Source organism: Polistes canadensis, unplaced genomic scaffold (genome assembly GCF_001313835.1).
Source record: "Polistes canadensis isolate GaletaPanama2010 unplaced genomic scaffold, ASM131383v1 scaffold_109, whole genome shotgun sequence".
NCBI classification, from domain to species: Eukaryota; Metazoa; Arthropoda; class Insecta; order Hymenoptera; family Vespidae; genus Polistes; species Polistes canadensis.
The window spans coordinates 407642-424382 of NW_014569656.1; the positions used below are offsets into that span (position 1 = coordinate 407642).

A 16741-nucleotide genomic window follows, 5' to 3' on the forward strand; every position below is an offset into this window, starting at 1 on the left:
ATGTTAATTTAGATACATAATTTAAATTGTATTTATTGCATTACTAATTATATATATTTCGAAATATAAATTATTTATGTACATATATGTGTGTAGAACGAATAAAAAAAATACACTTACAAAATCAATCTTTTTGATCTTCATTTATATATACATATATTAAAGCTTTTTGAATTGATTTAATTTTAATCAAATACACATTTTTTATTTACTATTATAAATGACATCAAAATTTTGCCTTCGAAGAAACCTTTTTTAATTGTTTTAGAGCACACTTAGCTGCTGTACATTTGGCAATTCTATAATTTCTTCCGATTCCTTTAAAGACACCTTTATTAATAACATCCACTGATACTCTCACTCTGCGCCCATCAGCCAATTTTTCTGGATTGCCGAATTTGGCTGTTTCTGGTTCTAATTCTAACAATTCTCTAATTGGAGATTTAGGAACATTTATACTGAATAATTCTAAGGAAAAAAAAGAAAAACATTGTAAAATTCGCGTTAACTTTTTCTTTCTCTCTCTAAAAGAAATATAATAAAGTGACTTACCAATTTCTGATTTCATTATTTTATAATAAACGCTCCAAACAGCATCAAGAGACATACCACTATCCAAATAAATTGCACCAGCTAAAGATTCAAAAACATCACCTAAAGCTTTTGGCACTTCGATATCTTCGGCTTCTTCAAACTGAGCTCCTCCAATTAAGTAATACTATTTGCGTGAAAAAACATATTGTATAAATGATAAATATATAAGTAAAATTATATTATAATTAATTTTGATTTTAAGTATTAAAAACACATATGTATAAACCTCTTCACTAATAGAATGTCCATTCGCTTCTTGAATTCTTACAAAGCGGTTAATAACGATATTTAAACCAGGTGAGAGATGACGAAAATATTTATGGAATCCACATCGAACGGCCAACGAAGCAAATATTGTATTGTTTACCAATGCTGATCTTAAATCTGTTAAAGCACCCGGTGAATGTTGTCGAGCATCCTCATACAAATGTCTTGTTATTAAATAATCTAAAAAAATGATGAAGATATTTACACTATTTTATACATATATTGTTATTAAATACTGTTTAAAATAAATAAATACCTAAAACAGCATCTCCAAGGAATTCTAAACGTTGATAACAATCTGTTAAATTGTTTAGTTGATAAGATGCATGTGTGAATGCTTGTAAAAGATAGCTAGCATTGTTGAACTTATATCCTATACTTTTTTCTAATTCATCATATCCATCGAGCATCATTTTTAATTCAGTCTCCAGATTAGGAATGTAAGTATTTAATAGATTTTGCGGTTCTTCTAGTTTCCCATATTTAGTCTATTAGATATAAAAAAATTTATGTGTGAAATATAATTTAATAAAGTTTATTAGAAATTATTTCATTTTCTAAATTTTATACTTACTCGTACCCAAGTGGTTTGACCATATTTATTAATTTTTTTCTCATAAGGCGTAGTTCCTGGCTGGAAATCATCTTTCGGTTTGTTTTTTTGTATGACGCAAATTTCTTCTGATGGTAAAACATGAATTCCTAACCAAGTCATGAACAAAAGAGCACCTCTTGGACCACATGCAATTAAATACGCACCGATCAATGCTTCTACGCAATCAGCGATACTTTTATCTGGAATACTGTGCTGTGTAATTAAATTGTATGGCATGTAATGTTGCAAATTATCTAGGTTTTTTTTCTTTTTCTTATCAGTTTTATATAGTTCATTTTGTCTAATAACAAGTTTTTCTTCCATTTCTTTAACTAAATCAGATATTTCAAGTGACTTTGGATGCTCTGTAGTTGGACTGCTGGGTTGGTACCACACAACAGAGGGTAAACCTGAATCAATTAAAGCATTTTCGAACTCTTTTGGAACATAATAACAAGGTGGTAACCAATTGTCGTGTGGCTCAAATTTTGTAGCTATCATATTTTCACCTAATTCTTTTTTCTTTCCTAATCTATACAAATTTAAATTGCTAACCTGAAAAATATATATAAAATATTAATAAAAAATAAAGCCAAATTTATATAAATATATATGTATATATATATATGTATATATATCAATGTTGAAATAATATTTTACATGTTTCGATCGTAAATGGCTAAGTTTGCCTTCATGAATATTCTCATAGGTACAATATAAATATGTTGTTATTGCATACTTGAGAAAAGAATCACCGATAGTCTCTAAACGTTCTAAATTGATTCCATCATTAGCATTAGACATAGTTAAAGCTTGTAAAATTAAACTAGGACTTGGTCCTGGGTGATCCTTCAATTCTGGTTGACAATCAAAACTAAAAAGATCATTATTTTTGAAATACGTTCTTTTTACTTTATTAACTTCCTTCTTCATTGGTGGCTTGACGTAATCTTTAATTAATATTTCATTATTAAACCTCTCTACAATATTTTCTATGTAATTCTTGTGTTTATAAGATTCTTTTTTAACTTCCTGTGATAAACACTTGCGTTCTCTACTGACTTCAGTTTCGTGTTTTTCGTGTTTTCTACTGACTTTAGTTGGTTTTCTCATAGGGATGAAAAAATCAGATCTCAGCAATATTCCTCGAATGTTTATCGCCTCCTTGTAAAGTTCTTCTGTGTGCTTCCAAAGTAAACCTTCACCGCTTCCCTCGACATATATCCAATATTGGTCCATATATACATGATCTTCTTTTTCTAACGCTGCCAACATTTTTCTATTCCTCTCTCGTATTTGTATTTGTTCCGGATCCTCCACAGCTTCGGCTGTATTTGGACTCATATAAGAAATTCTTAATCCTTTACTTTCGTTCTCGGAACTATCAGACACAATACTAGCAGTATCGCTTATTGAATCGGCTTTCTGTGCAGATTCAGGATGACCAAGCTGCAACTCCAAAATATCCCATGTAATTATTTTTCCTACCGATGCCACCTTTTCACTTTCGCATAATGTAATAGATTTCATATCATCTGTAACCATGTCATTTGACCAAACACCAATTTCCATTTCACCCTCTTTTGAATCAGTTTTTGGTGCTGTATCATCATTTTTATCAGAATTCATAAGACTAGGAGGATCAATCTCTAGTTCTTCCATTTCACTGATTTCTGTACTATCAGTCTCCTTCTTTTGTACATACTTGCTTGTAGATGCATAAGATTGTTTATCTTTCTCAGCTTCTTTCGATTTTTTTAATACTTCTGCCAAACTCCATCCAAAGTTTAGCGGTGACCATTCAAAATCTATAAAGCAATATTGCATGATTATGCTACATAGACAAAAAAATGATATTTGTTAATTATATACATACCTGGATTCAAATTAGCTTTTCCTAAATTAATCATTTGTGCAACTTCACAACGTATTTGATCGGCAAGTAATAATGCATTAATTCTATATAAAATACATGGTAAACAAACTGCTTGTCTCCACAAAGAAGCTGGAAATGGATGAATTGCGCATAATTCAGGTACAAGAATTTGTTTTTGTTCTAAATTTTCTCTTTTCGCTCGTTTTGTTTCTTCACTACTTGTCGGCAATGCTACACCTTTACGATTTACATATCTGAAATATGTTTTAAAAATAATTGAAAAAAATTGATTACTTATCATACAAACGCGCTGTATAGTTAAATTATGAAAAGAACATTTACCTGGGAGTTAAAAAATTTAATCTAGCAGACGTATGGTCTACATCTAATAAAGGTTGATCTAAATTTTGTATTTGTACATTATATTTCTCTAGATAATATTCTTCAAAACTACTGTAATCATCACCAGGAAATGAAGATTTTGGATTTAAATTAGTACAAATTTCAGCAACATAAAAATACTAAAATGATAGAAATATTAATTTAAGTATCTATTTACAATAAACACAGTGGGTGATTGATTAGTTAACAAGCATAATCCATTCAAAAATAATGTTTGTTTATCGATCACCTATTGTATTTATTATATATTTGTTTAGATTGATAATATATACCTGTGGTTGATCTTGACTTCTGTACCATGGCATGATTACAGCATCATTATATTTTGACGAATCAAATGTGAATTCCTTTCTATTTTCTTCAGGTACTTCGGTAGGAAATGTATTTCGATTATTATAAATACACTCCAAAAAATCCCAATCAATATTAATATCGGAATCTTTATGTTTAGCAACTGTAATTACATAGATTTAATTATTTGTTATTTTGAACAGAGAAGTGTAATTTTGGCTATTAAATTTGATATTGCAAACCGAATTGACATATTTTGATTTACAAGGTAATGAAAAAGATATTTCATGCATTTACCTAATTTAATTGGTACAATAATATAAGAATTTTCTGAAACATCCATATCAAAGAGCATTAAATATTTTTGCAATCTTAACACATTTGTGAAAGTGTACTGAAGAAATGTAGCTATTCTTTCTATTTGAATGTCAGTTAAAACTATAGTCTTTTTAGATAATTTTAAATTAACGTGAACTTCACCGGATCTTGTATAAATAGGAAATGGGCATAACTGAAATAAGATACAGATAATATTAGTTTGGATTAATAATATTTGCATTGAAATTATTACCTTCGGTATTTTTTTAAGCGTGAGAATACCAAAACCTATAGAGGATTCTTCCGGAGGATATATTTTACGTCCTCTTGTATTTTGTTCTTCTGGTAAAGGACAATTTAGTACCATGTTTACATGATATAGATATGATGGAATACCAGCTACTGGTCTGCACTCTGTTAATACCTTTGCTGTCTGCAATATATAATTTAATATTGTTGTATATATTTGATAAGAATTGATTTGAAATTATCAAAGCAATACCTTTTTGTCGTAATATTGCCTACGTTTAGTTGTACCAGGTCGAGCTTCTATCTCATTTAATTCATCTTCATCTGGCAAAGCAGGTAACTCGGCATCTTCGGGTTTGGCTTTAAAATTTTCTTTTCCGATAGGTAATAAATTATCATCTATTTCATCTTTTCTATGCAATTCAATACAAAATTGTAATGCAGCCATACGTCTAGCCATAGCTCTATTAGGCATTGGATAAGACTAAATTGAAATAAATCAATATGTATTGTATATTGAATAAAAATATTTGTTAAGGTACTATTTATAAATCTACATGAAAATAAATATTACATACTGTAATAACGTATTTCAGTGGTGAATTTATAGGCAATCGTAAACTACATGTATAATATGTTGAATTTTGTTGTGTTACAGGATTAATAAACCATTCTGGTGTTAATCTTGTGAAAGTATCACTGGGTAATTTTGCGCAATATCTAGAAACAGAAATGTCCTTAAACATTGCTTTGATAATACTAAAATATAATGAAATAAGTCACTGCACAAATAAATTACTTGTTTATTAATGAAATAGCCGAATTGAAAGTGACTTTAGCTGCATCAGGCGTATCAAGTGGCTGAAAATGTGGTATCATATCAGCATACATATCTGCTTCACGTTCTTCTTCCTCAGTTGGCTCAAAGCTTTCAGTTTTTGATAATAATAACTACAAAACGCATTGATGCTCTTTCATTAAAACTTTAAATTTGTATTGGCATTGGAATGAATTGTCTTAAAGATTGATATTTAAACGGTGTGTGGTATATATAGATGTAATTATTAATAAATAATATATAAGAAACAGTTTTTTCTCATTAATATTTTCAATTTTAAACATAAATAGAAATTTAAATATTATACTTTAATTGGTTTAAGCATTATATAAAATAAATAGATTTTATTGTTTTTTAAATACCTTTTCTGTAGCACCAAATAGAGAAAATTTCCAAATACGACTAGCTGATATTATTTTCGGTAACAATAATACATGTATCGGATCCAAAGCTTTGGCTTTGGTCTTACATTGCACGTAAGATTGATACTCTTTTGGAAAGTCGTATCTCAGTACCAAATTACATTTTGGTATATCAATACCTTTAAAAATTATATTCAACTTGGTATATTTCCTTTAAATGTATTGTCAAAGAAATAATTTAAGTTAATTTAATTAAGATCTAGATACGAACCTTCTTCTAAAATCTTAGTTGATACTAATAAATTACATTCGTGCATTCTAAATTTTTTGAGAACTTCTTCTTGCTTTTTCTGTTGTATATCTACATCTTGAAAATAACCAAAATCATCAGAATTATTTTCGATCACATGAAGACAAGAGATAAAACTAAACCTCTCATCATATTTAGATACTTCCTATAAAACATGAAATATTAAAAAAAGAAAATCATATTTTATTTTGTTTTTACGTTATTTATCCTTGCGATATAGAACATAGTATTTGTTTTCATAAGCATACATTTAGAAAAGATGATAAAACTTTAGCAGTAAATGCTTTATTTACAAATATAATTCCGCATAGTAAATCAGGATCCATGATTCCACGAAGATATCGATGCGTTCTATATGTTCTTCTACGGAAATCATCGGCTTTTTTTTTTCCTTCAGTAATTTCCTTAGGAACTATTTTTCGATTACGTAAAACAAATAATGTATGTAATAAAATGTTAAATACTTTAACTGCCACATTGATCATATATGACCAGCCATGGTTTTTCTAATGATGCCACAGTGGCCATTGGTAACTAAAGCGTTTGAGCTACTTACAATTGTAAAAGCTAAATGAAAATTTGCACTTAGTGTATTTTGAACATTACTGCTAATAAGAATATACTTTGAGATAAAAAGTGTCCCATTGAGCAATTAAAAATGTTATCTTATATCACCAATTTATTATTATTTTGCCATTATATGCTTTGAATAATAAAAATATTACCGTGGCGTCCTTAGTAAAACATGTGATTTCAGCGTGGCAGTCAAAGTGTTAAATAATAATATTCAATTAAATCATGGAATATGTTTTTACCGGTAATCCGCATTGTATCTATAATATCTTTATATTTGGAATAAAACGGAGTGTATATTTTTAATACATCTAAAATTCGATGAATTTTCGGACAACTAAGTTTATATGCCTTATCTTCATCCTCATAATGTTCGAATTCGTATTGAAAAATAGCTCTGTAATTAATAACGCAAATTAATTATTTTATTCATCAAGATGATATATCGTGGAATTTAATTGATATATTGTATAATATTTTTACCTTATTTTAGTAAAAGTTGTTGTCATTAAATTTAAGAGAAGAAAACTCCTTTCGTAAGGAGTATTAAGTTTTAACTTTTCTATTAGTAATAAAAGAAAAAATGCTGCACGATCTGCACACCATGTTCCAAGAGTTTTTAATATAAATAAAAACTCACTTATTAAGTGGCATGGTGTGATTGTGGGATTAGGTATTTTTTTAATTTCCTCGAGAAATGAGTCTGCATAAATTTCAGATGGATCAAAGCGATGGTCTTCTAAAAAATCTCTAGCATCTTTTACACATTGTTCCATTAGTTTAGACAGTTCATCCTGCTTTCCTTTCGCATATTCTATCAGATATTCTTTAGGTTTAGGACAATACCTATTAGCAGGTATATATACAAATAAAGAAATAGATAGTATATGTATATAAATATTATATATGTACACAAATAATCTATTATTCATAATTTATTAGTCATCTAAATTATTTTACCTGAGTATTGATATTATTTCACAATTTGATTGTAGTTTACATCCGAAAGCTTTTTCCGCTCTATATATCTCTACTCCGAGCCTTCCTGGTTCTAGTGTTAAATTATATAAAGGTACGGCTATACCAATTATTCTAGGAGCATTTATACCATATGAAAATTTTCTTATAATAGCACCAACAGTTTTATCTTTTATGAATTTATGGCAGTTATCAATTATGAGTAGACATACATCATAACCAACGAGTATTTTTCTTTTAAATAGAGACAAGCATACTTTAGGAGATCCTATTAATACCTAAAATTAAAATATATTATAATTATATTGTTATACGATGTAAATAAGCTTTAAATGACTTATGTTTTAATAATATATTTTTCTTATTTTTTTTTATAGAATACGCTGGCATCATTTGGCTGGAGAAACCTCAGACACTTCGTAAGTATCTATCAAAATAATAAAATGTCTATAAAATCTATAATTTACCGTGTAATTTGGGACTTCTTTTCGTAAATTTGTACATTCGTCACAGAATAATGCTTTGATATCTGTAAACTGATTGATATATATAGTTCGCAGACGACATCTTTCTTTATCTAATATCATATAAATTATGTATTTTCTCCTACTTCCACCAAAGCTAGATAAAAAAAAGCATAAATTATCTGTTTTGAATTTTATACGGTTTCAATCTAATAAATATTTTCTTTCTCTCTCTCTCTCTCTCTCTTTGAAGCATTTAATTCATTTGAAGCGATTTACCTCCTGTTATTCGTAGCATATTCTTGCACTAATTTTAAAGCAATAAAAATCTGATCATAATTACTTTCCAAGCAAAAGATAACATTGTCTCGTTTACCTTTATAAAAGATTTCTACCTAAATATTTAAAAAGAAAAAGAAAGAAATACAAAATTATCTTCTTATTATAATTTGATAAAATGCAATGTATTACATATCATAGATAAGAAAATATTTAAGTAAAACTCACTTGGTACTCTCGAGGAGTATAGGATTTGATATGAATTGGATCATTCACTGGAAATGCCATGGAATCTAAAGTTATTTTCTTAAATATAGTAGAAAGTATTTCTCTTCTTTCTAGCTTTTCTGATCGTTTATTTTAAACGATCTTTTATATTAGTCGTTGATCTTCAGTTTAAAATTTTAAATTAGGCTAGGATCAAGGACACGATACACTATAGAAAAAAACATATACTATTTCTTAAAGTATACGATTATAATGAGTACTCACTGAATTTATAAATGCTCACTCCTATTAATTTAAAGCATGTACGATTTCAACGACACGTACAGACAAAGTATAAACTATAAGTGCAATAGGGGAACCAAGGAGGAGAACAGTATTCCCACCATGCGACTACAGTGTCGGTATATATACAAACTTGTTAGGTTATAACCGTAGCTTATAATTATTAATTTTTGTTATTATAGAAAAAAAAATACTTACAACGATAATACAAAGATGACACAAATTCTACGTGTATTTACCAGAGTACTTTTAAATCATGGATTAACTAATATATTAATGAAACAAAATCTTAGATCCGTGATAAATTTAACAAAATATTATTACTCGTCTGAAAATTCTTCTAATGTTAAGAATAAGAAATCACCTTTGTATCGTCAATTGTATTCTAAAATGATGACTTGCGGACCATTGTCCGTAGCAGAATATATGAAAGAAATTTTAACTCATCCTAATGTCGGTTATTACATGACAAAAGATGTTTTCGGTCTTAAAGGAGATTTCATAACTTCTCCAGAAATATCTCAACTGTTTGGAGAAGTGTGTAATTGAAATTAAATTATTTCTTTTTTCTTGATATTCATTATTATATAATTATGTAATATTTTGTAGATAATAGCTGTTTGGATTATTAACGAATGGATTAAAATTTCTAAAGATCCCTTTCAGCTCATCGAGTTAGGTCCAGGAAAGGGAACATTGATACAAGATGTTTTACGGGTACATATGTTAGTTATAATCTTACAAAATAATTCTTACTATTAATTAACAAATGTTATATTTTATAGGTATTTAAAAAGTTAAAATTTCTTAACAAAATATCTATACATTTAGTAGAAATCAGTCCAGCTTTATCTAAAATTCAAGCACAAAATTTATGTACACATATAGAAGAAATTAATCTTGCAGATTCTAAGACACAAACTAAAGAAAATTCTATAGGTCATTATAAAAAAGGTATTACAGAAGACGGCATAGAAATATATTGGTATTATTCGGTTACGGATATTCCTAAAAAGTTCAGTATATTTCTTGCACATGAATTTTTTGATGCGCTACCAATACATAAGTTTCAGGTACTTGAAATGTAGAAATATAAAAAGTGTTTCACTTTTTGTTCTTACTTGCATCGATTCACTGCATATGGTTGTTGCAATCAAATTTTAGAAAACAGATCAAGGCTGGAGTGAAGTCTTAGTGGACGTGATTCCAGGAATAGAAGAAGAGAAATTTCGTTACGTATTATCCAAAGGGTTGACTCCTGCAGCTAAAGTTTATATATCCGTATATTTTCATTTATACTTATATATATAATTTATTTTATTGATATAATATATATGAATTACATGAAACCAATTATATTTCAGGAGGATGAATCGAGAGATCACGTTGAAATAAGCCCTCAAAGTATAGTTATAATAGATTATATATCGTCATTTTTGATGGAATATGGAGGTTTTGCTTTAATTATTGATTATGGTCATGTAGCTGATAAAACAGATACCTTCCGTGCTTTCCAAAAGCACAAATTGCATGATCCCTTACTAAATCCTGGTTCGGCTGACTTAACTGCGGATGTTGATTTTTCATTGATTAAAAAAATTGCACTAAAAGATAACAAAGTAATATCTTTTGGTCCAATAAGTCAGAGAACATTTTTGAAAAATCTTGGAATCGATCTAAGATTAGAAATGATTTTAAAGAACTCAACCGATGTTCAAAAAGAACATATATTGTCAGGATATCACATGATAATGGATGCTGATAAAATGGGAGAACGTTTTAAAGTATTGTCGCTATTTCCTTACGTTTTAAGTAAATACATAGACAAATGGAAAGTCGATGGATTTAAAAAAGAAAATAAAAATTAGCATTAACAAAATTAAGAACAAATTTTTGAAACCATTATATTCCCCTCCCTGCAACAGTGCAACTTTTTCTATAAATTAAAACTATTTTCACGTTCTGTATTGCAATAATTTCTTCATATATACAGACCGAGAGTAACCTCTCGAGTGCAAAGGGTTAAATATTAACCCATTTATAAGTCGACATAAGTTCTCCAGGCAACCCCCATAGATTTTTCTAAAATTTATTTACACAATTGTTACTTAATTAATGTTTATATTTGTCCCATGTATTCTTAAAATTTAAGACTTTCTCCCTTTGTTGTTCAAACGTTTCCCTTTTTGGTTTTCTCCATAAATAATGATCCAAATCTAATATTCCACCAATTATTTCCTAGAATAAAGATTAAAAAAAAATTAAAGAAAATAAAAAAACAAAATGATTTGTTAAATGTATAAAACTAATATACAATATATTTTCCTTATAAATCATAAACAGAGCGTTGATTTACCTCAGCAAAATTGGTCGGAAACATGCGTTCATCTTCAATTACATGTGCATATCCATCCTTATCTCCAAATTGTACCATAAAATATGGTAATCCTTTTGGTATTGATCTACGCAGATCCTTGTTTTGTAAATCAATAATTTTTTTATTGATGTTCCATTCAGTTTCACATTCTAACAAAGCTTTCTACAAATAAAATTAATTATTAAAAATATTGTTAGACAGAGATCTTTCTGCTTGATTAGAAAAAATACAATTTCTTACCTTGAAATACATGGGTGCTAAGTCTGCACTTTCACTGGGTAATGGAACACATTCCAATTGCATGTGTGGAAATTTATGACGATTCTTATAGATTTCAAAAAATATTGGAGTTTGTTTGGAATCCATAAACATTTTAATTAATGTTTGTTTGAAAATCTAAGTGAAAAATGTATTAATAAAGAGAATTTTTATGGATTTAAAAAAAAGCATTTAAAAATCATTTATATATACCTTCATTTTCTCCCAAATGTCTTCGTCTAATTGCAATTGACAAGATACATGTTGTAAAGGTGTTAATATACAATGTCCAGTTACTAACGATACTCTGGTCGGAAGACTAAGACAGATGTGTGAATCCATTGTAACAATCATATGCTTGATCATATTTTTGGATTCTATGCACCACGAACATCCTTCCAGACTTTTCGATATTCTTTTATGTTCTTTAATCGCCCTCGCTTTATCTCGATCATCTTGTCTACTGTCCGTATCTGCTCGTGCAATTTGTTCTTCAAATATATCGTTCATATCCATGTTCTAAAAATATAAAAAATTATTTATAAGTACAATCGCATTTTTATATTTTTGATAATTACAATAATCGTTAAGAATTGTCTACCTTAGATGCAATTTTAACAAACGCAGCATTGTCATCATCCGCAGAACGTCCTTTTTCGCGCTGAAACTAATGATACAATGTTAATTTTAATATTTTTAATATTAATTTCACATTAATTTCACTATTTTCTAATTCTTACCAGTTGATGCAATGAATATTTATCGTCGTCACCGAAGTAACGAACTCGTTCACCAGAAACATGTGTTTCCACGTTCTTATTCTTTTTAGATTTAGTTGAAGACTCTTTAGGTTGACACCTCGGTTGTATGGGTCTTGTAACACCTATTAGATAAAATTTTGTATTAGAATAATGATCAAAAACAATAAAAACATTAAAATCTAATATTAGGTGTATATCATTACTTGTACCTTTTGAATCTGTTCTTGAAAGAATAATATTTTCTGTTTCAGAATTATCTGCTTGATTTGAAAATTCTCTTGCTTTTTCTAATTGTTCCTTCAAGCGATTTGCCAACTCCTAAAAAAGATATATGTTTCATTAGTAAGAATATTTTATAATTATATTGCAAGTATTTGTGTAAACTGTGTTATTTATAATTAATGTAATATTTTTTATCGTACATTATCACCCATTATTTCAGCTTTGATAATTTTTGCTCCTAATTTATTCATTTCTTCTTTGGTTAAAATTTCATTTGATTGTGTGTTTGTATCAAAAACTTGATCGTTCTTTTCTACAATTTCTTTGGTAATTGTTTCTACATTTGATTCTGATTGATTTATAGTACCATTATCTTTTCTCCAATTTTTTGTACGATGTGAATTTGATTTACTCGAAGCTGATATATAACGATAATCATTATCATCTGTAGGTTTATGATAATTTGGTTTACGCAATGGTTTATCAGACCTATAAGATTCATATTTTTGTTCATAATCCCGATTTCGTGATTTATACCAAGAATGATCTTGTTCCGATTCTCTATATCTATTAGAGTATCTATCACGATAACGACTATTATTAAATTCATAATTTTGATTATACTTGGAGGATGATTGTTCGGCTTCTGCTATCATTGCATTTATAGTTTCTAGAGACTATGTAAGAAAATAAATATTAAATATTAATACAAAATATCAGATAAATATCGAAGAAATGTAAATTGTTTGTCGATAAACTTACACCCCATCTTTCTGCAGCTATTTCTTCTAAAGATTTTCCTTCCTCCAGAGCTTGTTCTCTAGCACGTTGCAATGATCTTTTTAACCAAATAGGATCTATTTTTTTTTTATTGACTGATTTGTCAGGTTCATTTTGAGGTAAACCAGTACCACCATCTTTCCAATACGGATTTAATTCCTTATTACTTTGTCCTGGCTTATCAAGGATTGACGAAGTACTATTATCTTTTTTCTTTAATTCCTGTTTACCACTTTGTAAGTCAGACCGAGATATACATGGAAATAAATTTCCAAGGGTCATCCATTCGTCTCTCTTACAAGATTCTTTCATATTATTATCTGAAGTAGTTTTTTGTACAGATTGTATAGTTTCAATAGTTTTCTCAACCCAAACTTCATTGTCACTGCCACTACTACTCTAAAATATAATAATATACATACAAAAGTTATAGAAATTGCAAATGGTATGGACACAATAAGACTGAGCATTTTATGAATTGATATTTTACATTGCTAGAAGCTGAAGGACTACATTTTATCTTCTTCTTGCTCTTTTTATTTTTTCTTTTACTATGTTTCCTTTTTTTATCGTCTAAATTCTTATGTGACTTTTTATGTGAAGATAATTCTTCATCAGATGCCATGTTAACCTATAAATTATTACTATTTATGTATATAATATGAATACTTAATTTATAGATATTTTAGTTTATAGAATAAAGATATAAAACGTGCATATATATATAAAAATTCTTACCAATTAAATAAATTGTTAAATACTGAAAAGATATAAACACAACACTACTTTAAACATCAACAGTTACTCCTCGACTGATTCATGCGCTTCACTGACAACGAGTGCGCACGCACAGACGTTTAGCGCGACACATTTGGAGAAAAAGAGAACTAACATGCGCGAATTTCTTTTTTGAACGAACAAAAATATGTAAGTCGATATATATTATTTTATTAAACAATATAATAGGTAAATAATAAATATTAAAACCTGTTTTCATATCTTAATCAATATTTATATTTATTATATAAATTATAAAACATAAAATCCTTAATAATAGTAGAACTCATTAAAAACGAATCAATGCATAAAATGTATAAATACGATTTTAAAGTTACACGGTAAAAAATAAAAAATAAATTTATCTTTGAATAAAATCTGACTCAACTTTCCATGATGTAGAATTCGTATTTTACGAGAAATACAAATAATATGTAAAAGTTAGAAGAATAAAATTATAGTTATCAAAGATAAGAGTAATCCATGGGTATATACTGGCCCTGAGTATAGTTAGTTGAATAATGAACCGACAACGCTTCTATAAGTCCTATGCGTTTGACATCAAGAAAATTACATACCCTCGATCCCTAACAATAAGTTTTGTTTTTCAAACCATACCTTATTTGCGTGGCAAACATAACTGGATGATTGATACTTGTTTCCTTCTTTTTGGTTCTATGCAATCATATTTTCGGATAAATGTAAATCCTCTGTGATTATTTTATGTCGACTCCTCCCAATAAGACTTCCTTTTAACTTCGATCACTTCAGAATACTTGGTATTTTTGAAACGCTATGGACGCTTTCGATCACCCCTACTATAGGCTCAATAAGAGACTATTATTACTTGTAGGACAATGGCCTTATCAGGATTCCAGTGAACATCATTTTCGTGTTTTCATAGTGACCCTCGGATTACTTAATTTCATATTCCCACAGGTAATAAGAATAATATCTTTTTATATTGTGCCTGTGTGTGTGTTCATTAAGTCCCAATTACATACTATTAGCTATAGATAACATTACTTTGCACCTGTAACGGAGACGTTGAAATTATTATCGAATCTATGGCACCTATTTCTGCATTAATGGTATGCGCTTTTAAATACTACACCATTGAATTCAAGAGAGATAAAGTAAGTTTCTTGTACTACATTTTTTGTTTATAATTTTAATATATTGTCTCTCTCTCTCTCTCTCTTTTTCTTTCTCTCTCTCATAGATAAAAGAACTTCTGGAACATTTAATAGATAATTGGAAATTATGTAGAACTAGAGAAGAATTGGAAATTATGCATAAATTTGGTAGAGAAACTAAATTACTTACTTTTTGGTATACAAGTAAGATTACAATTTACTAGAAATAATATAGAATATCCCTTATTTTCTGATATATTACATATTATTAATAATATATATATTGTTTTTTTGAAAGCATACATATATACATGTATGACAATGTTTCTCGTATTACCATTTTTACCATGTATCATGGATATCGTAGTACCATTGAACGAATCTCGTTCTTTAAAACCAATATTCAAAGGTGAATACTTTATCAACGAGGATGAAAATTTCTTTCCAATTTATTTCCACATGAGTGTAACTATAGTGATTGCTATAACAACGTTAATTACAGCAGATAATCTATTTCTTATGTGTAATTCACACATTTGTGGTATATTCGCAGCAGTTGGGTAAGAAAAACATAATCCGTGATCGTTCTAATATTTTATGAGTCTCAATGATGTGTGATTAATTAATTTAATTAGGTATAATTACAGATTTCGTTTGGAAAATTTTTTAAAGGATCAAACCGATTCCATATCTTCCTTAGATCATTTATCAAATAATAAGTGTTTGGAAACTATTCGGTATTCTATAAGAAATCATGCAAATGCTTTAAAGTTAGTATACCATATATTACACACACACATATATATATATATATATGTGTGTGTGTATATATATATACGCGCATGTAATAATTAATTATTATATTTAATATATTATATATTGTGTTTATTGAGAAGGTTTGCTGAACTCATTGAGTCTTGCTTCTCAATATCATTACTTCTGCAAGCTGGCTTAAGTTTGATTTGTATGAGCATCTCTTTATATCAAGTAATTGTTATAAATATTATTTCTTTTCTTCTTTTTCTTATTATTAGGAATCGCTTCTAATATCTCTGTATTCTTGCATAGATACTAATAGTCTTCAAAAGATCAGCAGAATCGGTGAGGTTTGCCATTTTTGCCTTTGCTCAATTGATTCATCTTTTCTGTATGTGTTATCCTGGTCAAAGAATGATAGATTATAGCACCGATATACGTATTAAAGCGTAAATATAATATATTCATTTTTGTTACATAAATATATTAATTATTTAATATAAATCGCGCATATTTATTTATTTCTAGATACAATGGACTATGGTATAAAGCACCATTGGCAATCCACAAATTGTTTATATTAATAATACGAAAAAGTTTGGAACCATCTTGCTTGACTGCTGGAAAAATATTCGTATTTTGTTTGGAAAGTTTTGCTACAGTATGAACAATAATTATTACGAATATAAATAATCCACATTTAAATAATTGACTATTAATATTACTTTGTTTTTCTTTTAAGATTTTACAAACTTCTACTTCATATTG

At 28.3% G+C, this 16741-nt stretch overlaps 4 protein-coding genes across 10 annotated transcripts; 2 read left to right on the forward strand and 2 right to left on the reverse strand.

Annotated features, from left to right (window-relative positions):
- Window positions 1–20: 20 nt before the first annotated feature.
- LOC106787650 (endoribonuclease Dcr-1) lies at window positions 21–8930 on the reverse strand. 5 transcript variants are annotated; one of them, XM_014750201.1, is made up of 24 exons: window positions 8889–8930; window positions 8625–8785; window positions 8397–8512; window positions 8121–8274; window positions 7636–7931; window positions 7159–7521; window positions 6918–7072; window positions 6351–6514; window positions 6064–6247; window positions 5793–5971; window positions 5392–5543; window positions 5171–5312; window positions 4846–5076; window positions 4597–4776; window positions 4323–4536; window positions 4007–4188; window positions 3675–3853; window positions 3333–3586; window positions 2117–3264; window positions 1436–2011; window positions 1118–1349; window positions 821–1041; window positions 553–718; window positions 27–468 (listed from the first exon to the last, which is right to left on the reverse strand). In XM_014750201.1, exons 2-24 carry the CDS (start codon window positions 8682–8684, stop codon window positions 227–229), a joined length of 5790 nt encoding a protein of 1929 aa, XP_014605687.1. In that variant the 5' UTR covers window positions 8685–8785; window positions 8889–8930; the 3' UTR covers window positions 27–226. The 5 variants fall into 5 exon arrangements, with proteins under 5 accessions (XP_014605690.1, XP_014605687.1, XP_014605689.1 ...); XM_014750203.1 differs by lacking the exon at window positions 8889–8930 and having other exon boundaries at window positions 1436–1542; window positions 1621–2011; window positions 8625–8707; XM_014750204.1 differs by lacking the exon at window positions 8889–8930 and having other exon boundaries at window positions 21–468; window positions 8397–8508; window positions 8625–8682.
- A 39-nt stretch (window positions 8931–8969) lies between these two features.
- LOC106787654 (NADH dehydrogenase [ubiquinone] complex I, assembly factor 7) lies at window positions 8970–10789 on the forward strand. Its single transcript, XM_014750210.1, has 6 exons — window positions 8970–9021; window positions 9089–9443; window positions 9516–9623; window positions 9692–9979; window positions 10071–10187; window positions 10271–10789. The coding sequence occupies exons 2-6, from the start codon at window positions 9120–9122 to the stop codon at window positions 10772–10774; spliced, it is 1341 nt and encodes a 446-aa protein (XP_014605696.1). The 5' UTR covers window positions 8970–9021; window positions 9089–9119; the 3' UTR covers window positions 10775–10789.
- Window positions 10790–10869: 80 nt separating this feature from the next.
- LOC106787651 (CWF19-like protein 2) lies at window positions 10870–15522 on the reverse strand. 3 transcript variants are annotated; one of them, XM_014750207.1, is made up of 13 exons: window positions 15408–15522; window positions 15196–15315; window positions 14700–15114; window positions 13795–13935; window positions 13287–13703; window positions 12725–13201; window positions 12512–12620; window positions 12282–12424; window positions 12143–12208; window positions 11755–12060; window positions 11524–11679; window positions 11263–11445; window positions 10870–11144 (listed from the first exon to the last, which is right to left on the reverse strand). In XM_014750207.1, the coding sequence occupies exons 4-13, from the start codon at window positions 13927–13929 to the stop codon at window positions 11019–11021; spliced, it is 2118 nt and encodes a 705-aa protein (XP_014605693.1). In that variant the 5' UTR covers window positions 13930–13935; window positions 14700–15114; window positions 15196–15315; window positions 15408–15522; the 3' UTR covers window positions 10870–11018. The 3 variants fall into 3 exon arrangements, with proteins under 3 accessions (XP_014605693.1, XP_014605692.1, XP_014605694.1); XM_014750206.1 differs by lacking the exons at window positions 14700–15114; window positions 15196–15315; window positions 15408–15522 and adding an exon at window positions 14043–14199; XM_014750208.1 differs by lacking the exons at window positions 14700–15114; window positions 15196–15315; window positions 15408–15522 and having other exon boundaries at window positions 13287–13698.
- Window positions 14877–16374, forward strand: LOC106787646. Its single transcript, XM_014750196.1, has 3 exons — window positions 14877–15020; window positions 15304–15421; window positions 15516–16374. Exons 1-3 carry the CDS (start codon window positions 14877–14879, stop codon window positions 15779–15781), a joined length of 528 nt encoding a protein of 175 aa, XP_014605682.1. The 3' UTR covers window positions 15782–16374.
- The last annotated feature ends 367 nt before the right edge of the window (window positions 16375–16741 follow it).